This window comes from Ahaetulla prasina, chromosome 10 (assembly GCF_028640845.1).
Source record: "Ahaetulla prasina isolate Xishuangbanna chromosome 10, ASM2864084v1, whole genome shotgun sequence".
NCBI lineage: Eukaryota > Metazoa > Chordata > Lepidosauria > Squamata > Colubridae > Ahaetulla > Ahaetulla prasina.
Window position 1 is genome coordinate 7,122,911 of NC_080548.1, and position 12,266 is coordinate 7,135,176.

The 12,266-nt window shown below is 42.3% G+C and overlaps 1 protein-coding gene across 1 annotated transcript in view; it reads right to left on the reverse strand.

Annotated features, from left to right (window-relative positions):
- Window positions 1-308: 308 nt before the first annotated feature.
- TINAGL1 (tubulointerstitial nephritis antigen like 1) overlaps window positions 309-12,266 on the reverse strand; it is a 44,769-nt gene continuing 32,811 nt past the window's right edge. The window contains exons 11-12 of the mRNA XM_058195423.1: window positions 8,938-8,983; window positions 309-6,818 (exon numbers count right to left, since the gene is read on the reverse strand). Coding sequence (XP_058051406.1) covers window positions 6,678-6,818; window positions 8,938-8,983 — 187 coding nt within the window. The 3' untranslated portion in view covers window positions 309-6,677. The remainder of the gene's footprint in view (window positions 6,819-8,937; window positions 8,984-12,266) is intronic.

Below are 12,266 nucleotides of genomic sequence, written 5' to 3' on the forward strand. Positions count from 1 at the left end.
TTCGGAGAACCAGTAGCGATGGTGGCTTGAGGCTCCACCCAGTCGTCATTACTTCCTGATTTTAACCTGGAAATAACCCTTTTTTATCCTCTGCGCATACACAGAGGGTCAGCATGCACATGTGCCGCATGCACTTCCAAACCAGTAAGGAAGGTAAGTACATTTCACCTCTGGTTGTAAGTCGAGGTTGTAAAGAAATGGGAAATTGTTGTCCTGCTAACAAAAATATGGAACTTGTCTCTCAAATATGGCTTAGTGCCAGAGCATGGGAATTTGGCCAACTTTTAAAAAGAGAACATTTAAAAAAAAAAAAAAAGGGAGACAAGGAGAGATCCAGGAAATTACAGGCCAGTCATTTTAACATCAATTCCAGGAACATTAGAAGAAACAATACACTTACAAAAATAACTTGTACAGAGGAAGAATCTGTTCTGATGGACAACCACCGCCATGAATGTTGCAAGGATTGAGCCTGCCTCGCAGTCAACGGGCACCAGAATAGAGGCAACCCTATTAGTGTTGAATGGTTTTACTTTCAAAAGATCTTTGACAGAGTTTGCCTGGAGTAAACTAAATTGCCTATAGACAGGTGTACAGGTAGTCCTCAAGTTACGACAGTTTGTTTAGTGACCATTCAAAGTTACAACATCACTGAAAAAATGTGACTTATGATCGTTTTTCCACATTTCCGACCGTTGCGGCATTCCCTATGGTCACGCGATCAAAATTCAGAGGCCTGGCACCTGACCCATATTTATGACAGTTGCAGTGTCCTGGGGGTTTGGGACTTCCTGACAAAGTCAGCAGGGAAGCCAGATTCACTTAAGAAGCGTGTTACTAATGTAACAACTGCAGTGATTCACTTAACAACGGTGGCAAGAAAAGTCCTAAAACGGGGCAAATTTCACTTAACAAATGTCCCACTTAACAACAGAAATTCTGGGCTCAATTGTGGCCATAAGCTGAGGACTACCTGCAAAAGAAACTGAATCTTCTGAAAGTTTCAGTGCTTCTTCATTTTTGAGGAGATTTTATTTATTTATTTAAAACATCTATATAGCATTATACATTATATATAAAGTTTACTATATGATATTACGACATATTATGTATATTATGATAATGTAATGTTGCATTACATACAATATTATAGCGATAGTATTTGACTGACAAGCGTTTGTTTAGTGGCCACTGAAAGTTGCAATGGCAAGGGAAACTCTGACTTACGACCAGTCCTCACATAACTGTCACAGCATTCCCACAGTCACATGGCCAAAATTTAGGCACTTGGTCCTGGCAGGTGTGGCAGAGGCAGTTGTAACATCACGTCATCTCCATTTGTCACCTTCTCAGCCGGTTTCTGACCCGCAAAGTCAATAGGAAAAGCCAGGGCCACTTAACAAGTGCAGCCTCCTCTTAACAACCAGGGATCAGGGAAGACTTGCTTAGCAACTGAAATTCTGCTCCCACTTGTGATCCTAAGTCGAGGACTTCCTGTGTTTGTGTGTGTTTGTGTGTGATTGTGATTGAGAGTGATGGAACAAACAGACTGGAACAAACAAACTGACTCCTTGCCTATTTGTGTTGGTTTTGTGTGCCCTGATTAAGTGGTCAGTATACAAAAGAACGCTCAAGGACAAAACAGATCCTTCCTCGTAGCTTGAAAGACAAACAAAATGGAGAGGAAGAAGGGGCCTCTGAGCACATCAGCACACACGTAGACATACGTGCACACACAGAGAAACATGCACGTTCACACACACACACGATGTGTATTTGCACACACCCACAGATACAAACTGCCCCTGCAGCCAATGCTCCGGGTTGCCTCTTTTTGGCACTAAGGGCTGCAAAGGAGGATTTCCAAGGTGACAACATCCCAGCACAACAGGAAGCGAGACAAAGGCAGGAGACCTTATCGCGGCTGCCCAGCTTCCCAGGCTTGGCCTTTCTACCCATGAAAGCATTCCGACGGAGAGGAAGGGAGCTAAGTATGCAAGTCCCCCCCCCTTCCTAAGTGAGGAGTTGAGCAGGGGACACAGGGGCAGAGGGGACAAAGAAGCTGCTTCTGAGCCTTCACTGGTGGTGATCCTTCCAATTTGGCTTTATTTTACGGTGCTTAATGTGCAACCCATCATTTGGAGGTCCTCCTAAGACACCAGGATCTGCTCTAATGCAGATATAACAGTGGTATTTTCAACTATTTCATTTGTACTGTTTGTTTGTTTTGTTTTGTTTTGGCAACCCAAACAATTTCAATCTGGATAAAAACAGACGCATCTGGATTTTCAGGCTTTCGTTCCCTTCACAGCCAAAGAAAATGTATCTTTGCATTCCGCTGCTGTTTTCTATAAGGAGCCTTATGTGATGGGAAAGCTAGAAACTTGGTACCCTCATCACAAATTTATCACACTCCTGGGGGACAAGCAAAATATGAACAAAATGCCAATTTTCCTACAGCAAAGCTCTGTTTTAAGTCTCCCACTTTCACACCCTTCATACTTTTTATTTACAGCAGGTGGCAGCACTAAATCAAAGCAGATGAGCCCCAAGCAGGGAGACCAGCAAGGAACTATACAAACTGTACAAAAAATTGAAAAGCTCCTAAAAGGAGGCCGGGGCAAAGCATGTAGGTATTTCACCAGGAGACAGCCCACTTCATAGGGGCTTTATCTTTCATTGTATCCATGATCTATAAAAAGCCAGGCTCTCTTCCCCCCTCTTTTTATCATCTCTTCTCTATCATCTACCGTATTTTATTTATCTGTCATCTTTCTTGCTCTCTCATTCTCTCGCCTATCTTTCTATCTATCTTTCTATCTATCTTTCTATCTATCTATCTATCTATCTATCTATCTATCTATCTATCTATCTATCTATCTATCTATCTATCTATCTATTCTATCTTTATTATCTCTCTGCCTTTCTCTCTTTTACTATTTGTACTTCTGCTACCTAATGCTAATCTATATCCATCACATTTTCAGGCTTCAATGCCTTTGTGAAAATTCAGTAGTTCTTCATAGAGAAAAAAAAAAAAAAACCTCTCTACAAATAACTTTCGCAGCTCATCAACTACTAATTCTACAAGCTTTAAAATTTTTGCCTAATCATCACATTTAATTCAGGAAGGGACCTAGATAAAACTTAGCTGGGAATCTAGGACAGGGCTGATAAACTAATCACACACAATTCCTGCCAGCATCTTCAATGGACTTTATTCACAAGAAACAAATAAACAAAAGCAAAATAATAAATACTGAAATTGAACTGCAGATGTTTCATGCTTAGTCAAGGTAGCAGTATTTTTCTTTTCCAGGAATAAAGATTTTTACCTGATAAGATATATATATATATATATTTAAATGACATTTACCACCTGGGGAATTATGGTGGAGTTTTGCTTGTTCACTCAGGTATCATCTTTGATTAGGGAACAGGAAGTTTCAGAAGTTAAGTGAGATTAGTTCTGGGAGATGTGAGACTTCTAAAACATCCCAGGGATGTAGACCTAGACTGGGAAGTTGAAAAGGAATCTGAAAAAAGTCAATTGTCAACTACTTCCATAATGTAGCCAAGGAAACTGCCCAGGTATATTTTAAGGGTCACATCAGTGGTGGGATTCTACCGGTTCTTCCCAGTTCAGGCGAACCGGTAGCGGTGGTGGCGGGAAGCTCCACCCACTTGCCGGATATCATCACGGACTCTCTGCGCATGCACAGAAGGCTCTGTGCATGCGCAGAGGTGGCGCGCGCTCACATTTGAGAACCAGTAGCGAAAGTAAGTGAATACCACTACTGGGTCACATCAGAGCTCAACTGAAAGGACATCTTACCCTTTGGATACACATCTGAATCTTAACTTCTAGAGCACAGGCCCTAAGCAATGGATAAAAATAGACAGATAAGCTAGCATGTAGGGGTTTAGTCCTTGCCAAACTGAGTGGCTGCAAAACCTACCTAAAATGGAATTACAGCTGCCTGTGGATGGTGGTTGCATGTCTACTGCCCTGTTTCAATTCACCGGAAAGAAATTCATCTTTGTTTGGCCTGGACTGCCAAATGAAGGCCAATTAGACCAAATAATGATATATATTTTTAAGTAGTCATAAAAACGCCCCTTACTGAGAAAGCTTACTAGAACAGGTCAGATTCAAACCCAGCCTGAAAAGCTAGCTTTCTAGCCTGGTTTGCACAATTATGCTTAGCAGATCTGTTACAAATCTAGCAGCTGCATTGGTTTTCATCTGATTTTGTCCTTTGGAAGCTTAGCATATGGTACAAGTCCAGCTTGTGGGCTTTCCACAAATTGTTCCAATCCATAAAATGGATGTTTTCAGTAACCAAGTTGAAAGCATCAAGGGAAGTTCCTCTTCTTTCAAATGTATGCAGCTAAGCAGCCCATTAGACCAGCTTCTAATTGCAGCCTGAAGGCTAACCTTGATTTGTCCCCATCCCTCCCACCTCCCCAACCAGGACAGCTAGGCCGAGATTCCCCTAATCTCTGCTTTGATCAGGTATTAGGAGAGGAAGCTCCATTTTCTCCCTTCATCCACACATAAAAGAGTTTTCCGGCTCCATGGAAGGACTGCTAGCACAGGCACTTCTTCCAAAGCTCCCTGCCTCGGTCATGCGTGAACACGCACCTTTTAATGCGCTTTTTTCCGCTTCTTTCACACAAATGGCAGCCGTTCGGTGTTTACACTGGCGCTTGCAAAGCTTGCAGAATGGGACAAAACCAACCTGCCTAGCTGGCTGAAGGCCTCCCCTTTCAACAGCCTTAAGTTCTCAACAAAGGGCCGCTAAGCCAAGGGAGGCTTAGCAGTGAGAGACTCTCACGCCAGCACGGAAGGTGCAGAGACGGGCATCAAAAGCCAAAAGAGAAAAAGAAAAAGAAAGAAAAAGAAAAAGAAAAAGAGGAAAGGCAGCAGGGTAAACGGAGAGTGGCTTCAGGCAGGAGGATAAAAGTTTTCACTATGGGTCAGAGCCAGGATGATGCACCAAGTTGTTGGACTCAGCAAAAGTGGGCGTTCGGCTCTGCCGCAGGGAAATGGAAAAAAAAATCCATGGGAGTTGAAACCAGGCAGAGGAGACAGGAGGAGGAGAATTTCCTCCTATTTTCCAGTTGAGATGGACCTAAAACAGATGGCCTGGGGCCGATTTCAGCTTGGGCTTGGAAAGCCAACTGGCAAAGCTCTCAGCTGCTGAAGCTGTGATGGAATTGCATTGTCTTTGGAGCAGCAATACCTCGTGGTGGGCTGAACAAGGAAGCTTAAGAAACACAGGAAGTCCTCCTTCCATTGTGGTGGACACACAAGGCAGCTTGACCTCATCCTGGTGCTCTCCAGAGATTTGTGCCTTGATGTCCATAGATGGCCATGTTAGAAATTGTGGGGCTCGGAAGCCCAACATAGCTGAGAAGGACTATTGGAGAAAGGCTGGTGTTGACTAAGGGGTATCAGATACTTACTTCACTTTGATTACTTTGATTACAGTCTATGGCTCAGACTGTTAATGCAGTCTGTTATTAACAGCAGCTGCCTGCAATTACTGCAGGTTCTAGTCCCACCAGGCCCAAGGTTGACTCAGCCTTCCATCCGTTATAAGGTAGGTAAAATGAGGAGCCAGATTGTTGGGGGCAATAAGTTGACTTTGCATATAAATATACAAATAGAATGAAGACTATTGCTAATATAGTGTAAGCCGCCCTAAGTCTTCGGAGAAGGGCGGGATATAAATGCAAATTTAAAAAAAATTACTGCCTTGAGTAGTGGTTAAATTAGAAGAACTCTGAAGTCTCTTCCAGCCCTGTCATTCTATGTTCTAAGATAGGATGGCAAGAAAGAACTTGTTCCATGTTGACAGAGAACCAAGGCTAAGCCAGCGTCCCCCAGTCTGGCTTCTATCCAAATGGGTTGATTTCAGCCTATATAGCTATTCTTGAAAATCTTAGGACACATTGCAGACATATAAAATGAGGCAAGGTTTCTTTCATCTAGTTCATCCACCTTTTTGGAGTTAGTGGCCATTTGCTACAGACATGCCTGCTAGGACTAAAAATCCACTCATCCGTAGAGTTACTACCTGAGATGCTTGAAAATTTGGCCCAAGAGGATGACAACTCTTTATTTTATCATGGTTGCCTCTGGGGAAGGTCAAGTCAAAGATGTCATCACTTCCAAGAAGATTCTGTAAGGTAGATCACAGGAAGGTCTTTAAAAAAAGACTGGTGTCCCAGTCAGCAGGTTTCTTCAAATTACCTGCAACTTTCCAACCTTGGTAGGGAATCCTGGTTTGCTTCCGATATCTCCAGGTCCCTTTGGTTGTGGGTATGTGAGTTATATATAACAAAATGTCAGATTGGATATCTTCTCTTGGTCCTTTTTAAGAAACTGTAGCACTTTGGTAGCCATTTCAGAAGTTCTCAGGTTTTTCTTCCCCACCATCTGAGGAAGGATCCTCCAAAGACTTCCCAGGTCCAAAATCCACATGATGATTCTAGGCTTCCCCCAGAACAGAGACAAAGGCTGCTGTCTTTGGAGGCCAAACCCATAGTAGTTATGTCCTGTAACTGTTCTAGATACCAGAAGTTTTGAGGAGAAGAAAACATAGGGCCAACAGAAGGAAAGAAATTCTTCCTATTATCACAATGCAAGGTTGAAGGGTCCAATCTCTTCGTTACTTGTGGTGCATATCTTCCATTCCAACCCGGCCCCAGACGCCCACCACAAAGGATTCGATCTCACACTCATTGATTCCTCTGGCAATGCGGAAGTAGCCGTGTTCACCCCACGCCTTGCCCCAGGAGTTGGCTGCAATCTGAAGACAGAGATAGAATAGGCTATGAAAGATGCTTCCAACAGAAGAGCATTGATGTTTGTCTAATACTGGAGTTTTACATTTGTATACTTTTTAAAATGCTTACAACAACCCTCAAGCACAGGTCAATAGGGAACCATTGATCAAAATTGAGAGCCAGTTTGATAACTAATAATCTGAACTGGTCTCTCCACACGTCATCCTTAGTGAAGCATGCAAACCAGCATCTGCATTTCCTGTGTTGGATACGGAGAGCACATCTTTCTCCTTCTGTCCTGGCCACTTTCTACAGAGGCACAACTGAGAGCATTTTAACAAACTGCATCACTTTTTGGTTTGGTGGTAGCAGAGCCTCAGATAGAAAGTCCATACAGAGGACAGCCTAGAAGATTATAGGAAGCTCGATTCCCGTTAGTCAGGATACTGCTTATAAGCGCCATTTGCTTAGAGCTCAAAGCATTGTTAGAGACCCCACACACCCACTTCATGGTCCGTTTCTGTTGCTTCACTCCAGGAGGAGGTTTCAAAGTATTTCTAGTAGGACTACCAGATTCTGTAACAGCTTTGTTCCCTATGCCATCCGTCTGGTAAACTCGCAAGATTCATTTCTCTTGCCATGTACATGTATACATCCGAACTAGACTGTATTGTTTCTCTATGTCATATAATATATGTAGGTATATGCATATTTATTCATTTATCATTTATTTATTTATTTATTTATTTATTTAGTCATGCTTATGTGGCGTATATTGGAAGTGGTGACCCTTTGACAGCTGTATGCAACAAGATTTCATTGTAATGTATGCCAATTAGTATACATTCAAAGTGACAATAAAGTTAGCCTAAGTCTAGAGGTTAAGGAAGCGGGACAGAAAGCAGCAGTCTATGGGTTCTAGGCCCACCTTAGCTATGGAGTTCAGTTGGGTGGCTTTGGGCCAGTCCCTATCTCTCAGCTCAACTCACCTCATAGGGTTGTGTGGAAAATCAGAGGAGAAAGATGTGTTGGATACGTTTGCCGTCTTGAGTTATTTGTAAACATAAAGGCAGGATATAAATAACCTTAATAAATAAACTAGTGTAGCCCTGTGTCTATGAACATGAATTTGGGCAACTCCAGGAGAAAGGGGAGGACAGGGGAGCCTGACATGCTGTGGTCCATGGGATCACAAAGCGTTGGACATGCCTTACTGACTGAACAACAACAAGAATTATGCCGAAGGTTCTGGATGTCATCTTAAATGGGGTGTTTTGAATGAGAGGAAAAAGGAAGAAACGAATAATAGCATCGGTGTGATGATATCATCATGCCATTACCTTGATTTGTGTAATTGCCTTGATTTGTAGACCCTGGGACCAATGGTGACATTTCATGATGATGTCACTAAACATCTAGATTGTTTGGCAATACTGTAATCTGTTACAGGCATTGTTTTGTGGGAGAATTCTTATAGAGATTAAGTATCATATATTACAGGTAGTCCTTGATTTACAATGTAATGGAGCCACCCATCATGTTTGTAAGTTGTGATTGGGTCAGGTGACTGACCCAATTTTATTACCTTTTTTGCAGCGGTCATTAAGTAAACGCTGCGGTCATTAAGTAAACCAGTGGCTTGCTATGGGCTGATGTTGGCAAAACTGTTGTAAAATGTCGTCATATGACCACGGGATACTACAAGCAGCTGTAAATGCAGGAGGGCTGCTGAGCACCCAAAATGCAGTTATGTGATTGTTTGTGGGGGGGGGACAGACCCAGATGTTGGAACTTCAGAACTGCCATAGGGAGGTCCATAATACCTTTGAACAGTTGCTACATGACCAGTCGTAAGTTCTGGTCACTAAAGGAATCCAGTTAGGATAACAGGTCAGATTTTTTTCAGAAGTGTAATAATCTCCAGATGTATGGCCCTCAGCTCCCAAAATTCTTTGCATTGCCTGTGCTGGCTGAGGATTCTGAGAGTTGAAGTCCACGTGGCTAAAAGTTACCAAAACAGAAACCCTGATCTAGATGGAAACCTCTGCCTGATCTAGTTAAGTGAACTGTGTTGAATCATGATATTGTGAACTTACTGACAGAAGGAATACATTTACTATCATCCTTGGTGGTGGCACTCACCCAATATTTCCATTTTGACCCATCCGGCTTCCGTTCTTCTCCCCATCTGTAGTTTTAAAAAAAAGAGTTTGTTCAACAGCTAACACATTTGTACTGTATTGTGTACTCAAGGACGACCTGTACACCCTAAATAAATATGATTCCCACAGGTAGACCTCTTCTCCACAATTCACCTTGACTTCCCGCTGTGCAAGTGGTCTGCTGCAAACCACAGTTGGTCAGGAACCTTCAGGGGAAATGCACAATACAGACACACACAATTTATTTCTTCTCTTCAGAAATGAAGAGAAGCCAAAGTGAAGACTTGGCACTCGATCGAAGGATTTCCCATTTCATTTCTGGCTGATAAGCTCAAAGAAGAGCCTGATTTTCCTTTAGCAATCAGCACGAGACAATAAGGTTAAATGGAAAATACAGCATGGACTTTCTGGCCGAGGGCCACAACTCATTCTGTGCTTCAGTTTCTCCTTCATTCCAACAGAAAGGAGAGGTGCATAGCAGCATTTTGATATTCTTGATGAAATGAGTAACCAGGACAATCCTGTATTTACTGCAGCTCAGAAATCAAGATATAATGAAGCAGACGGGCTGCCTGAAGCTAAGGTTTCCTCAGAGCATTACATATCAAACATGACTGGGGAATTCTAGAAGTTGAAGTCCACCATCTTCAAATGGCCAAGTTTGGGAAACACTGCTCTAAACTCATCCAAGTAACGTGGTGGTACAAGTGGCTCAGTTTTCCAGACTAGAACATAGAATCATAGAGCTGGAAGGGACCTCGGAGGTCTTCTATTCCAATCCCCTATTCAGTCAGTACCATCCCAGTCAAATGGTTCTCCAGCATATTTTTGAAAACTCCAGTGATGGAGCACTGTAATTCTGGGAGTTAAGCTGTTCCACTAATTAATTGTTCTTCCAGTCAGGAAATTTCTTCTTACTTCAAAGTTGGACCTCTCTTTAACAAGCCTCCATCCATTACTTTTGTGCATATGCTGAGTGTTTTCCTGGATGGCTTTTGTGATCACCAATGTGAAGACAATGCACCTCTGTTTGGGAAATTCAGGGAATTGAAGTCGACTTTAAGATATCTTAAAGTTGCCAAATCTGGGGAGGGGGACCTCTGGTTTACCGCTTTGCAGCTTTCCTGATCTGCTGCAATCCAGTTCAAATGTTCCCTCAAGTCTTGCCCAAATGGTTCAGAAGCTGAGATGCAAAGATTGCCTTTAAAAGGCAACTGTGGTATGTGCGTGTGTGTGTGTGTGTGTGTGTGTGTAGAAGGCATCACTGGAGGAAAGTTGGCTGACTTGTGAGGAATCCAGCTGCCAAGACTATACTCTTGGCAGAGATCCAGAAGATTTAATCATCTGCATTTCACAGCACAAAAGATTCGAAAAATTTTCCACGACGCAGATAAAAACAGGCCAACTCTTTCATCCATACCCAGCACCAAAACAGAGCTAATACCAGCTTTGGACCATCCTGCCTGCTTCATTTTCATGACCAAGTTTGATCTAGACAGAAAAATTCTCGTTTGTGTGGGTTTTTTCCCCCTAATGCTCCTCGAAGAGCAATTTCTATCAATTAATAATATTTATTCAGAAATGACCAGCAAAATTTAAAAGAACCAAACAAACAAAATCAGAGTGAAGCAAATAAATATTTGCAAAATCAGCAGCTAGCAAAGACCAATTATATCTTCCTTTCATTGAAGCAATAGAACATTTAGCTACTGCACACGTAATCAATGGTTTTAGATCCTAAAGGAGAAAGTTCATCTAAAATTGATCTGGCCATCCAGGTTATTTGTCTATTAAGGATACAGTGTAGATTGACCTAATGTCTCTATAAAAAGTACAATGTTGTAATACGTGCGAGACAATTTCAAACTCCCTGTCATCACATGGGCTAATAGAGACAGCCACAGGGATTGTACTATATCTGTCTTGATGAAATGCAGAGGGAAGAAGGTTAAAATCTAACTTTAAAGAATGTGATTCTCAGTTTAGGGAAGCTTAAATTTAGCAAGTAATCTTCTGCTCCCCATGAGCTCCTGTTGATCATATTGAGGGAGCCTATTAACTTCAATCTGAAATTCCACATCCCTTCTTCTTTAAATAATTAATGGCTTGGCTTGATTGTAACCTAATGATTTTAAAAATCGTGGAGAAAGCCCACATGAAGCCAGCTTATGCTCTACCACCTCTTTCCAGGATGAGGTAAAATTATGTTAAAACTAGAAAGGGTCAAATCAACTGGCAAAAATTGCATTTTCAACCCTTAAAGAAGAAACCTACAAGCCTGGTGATAGCATTTTTTTTCTTACAGGGACCAGCCACATGCCTCTGGGGCCAGGGGTGAAATTCAGCAGGTTCTGACAGGTTCTGAAGAACTAGTAGTGGAAATTTTGAGTAGTTCGGAGAATCAGCAAATACCACCTCTGGATGGCCCCAGAGTGGGCTGGGAATGGGGATTTTGCAGTATCTTTCCCCTGGCATGCCCACCAAGCCACACCTACCAAGCCACACCATGCCCACCAAGCCATGCCCACAGAACGGTTAGTAAAAAAAATTGAATTTCACCACCGTCTGGGGCCATTACATATATTTTCTGGGTATTGATGCCCTGCAAATAGGATTTGGAGACTTCTGTCCCTGAACCAGAGATAGCTTTAAGTCTTCAAAAGTGTTAGACCTTGACAATGCTGTCCATCATGAACTGGACCTTGGTTATCTTCTCTCTTAGCTTTTTCCCACAAGCTGGAAGAGTTGGCATGCTCTGAGTGTTATCAATTATATAGTATCACCTGATGGGATTCAAAAAGTGAGCCTTCTCTGTTGTAGGGCCTCTTCCTTGGAATGATATCTACCTTGCTCTTATTCAAATGAGCCCCTAAAACCTGCCTTTTCCCCCCAGCTTACACCAAACCAATTTGCTGTAGTGGTGAAGCTGATGGCCTAGAAACCAGGAGATGGTGAGTTCTAGTCCCACCTTAAATATGAAAGTTGGCTGGGTGACTTTGACCAATCACCAAAAATGCTGGACTTTGGACCACACACGAAAATGATGGTGAGTTCCAGCCCCACCTTAGGTAAAAAAATTGGCTGGAAGACTTCGGGCTAATCACCAGAAGATGGTGAGTTCTAGTTCCCCCTTAGTCATGAAAGCCAGCTGGGTGTCTTTTGGCCAATCTCTCTCTTTGAGCCCAACCTACCTCACAGTGGGAAAAATAGGAGGTATATTTATAAATATTAGGTATATGTGCTGCAGAATGTTAAAAAAACTGATAAATAAATAAAATAGAGTAGTTGGCAGATTTTTGCAGAGTGATT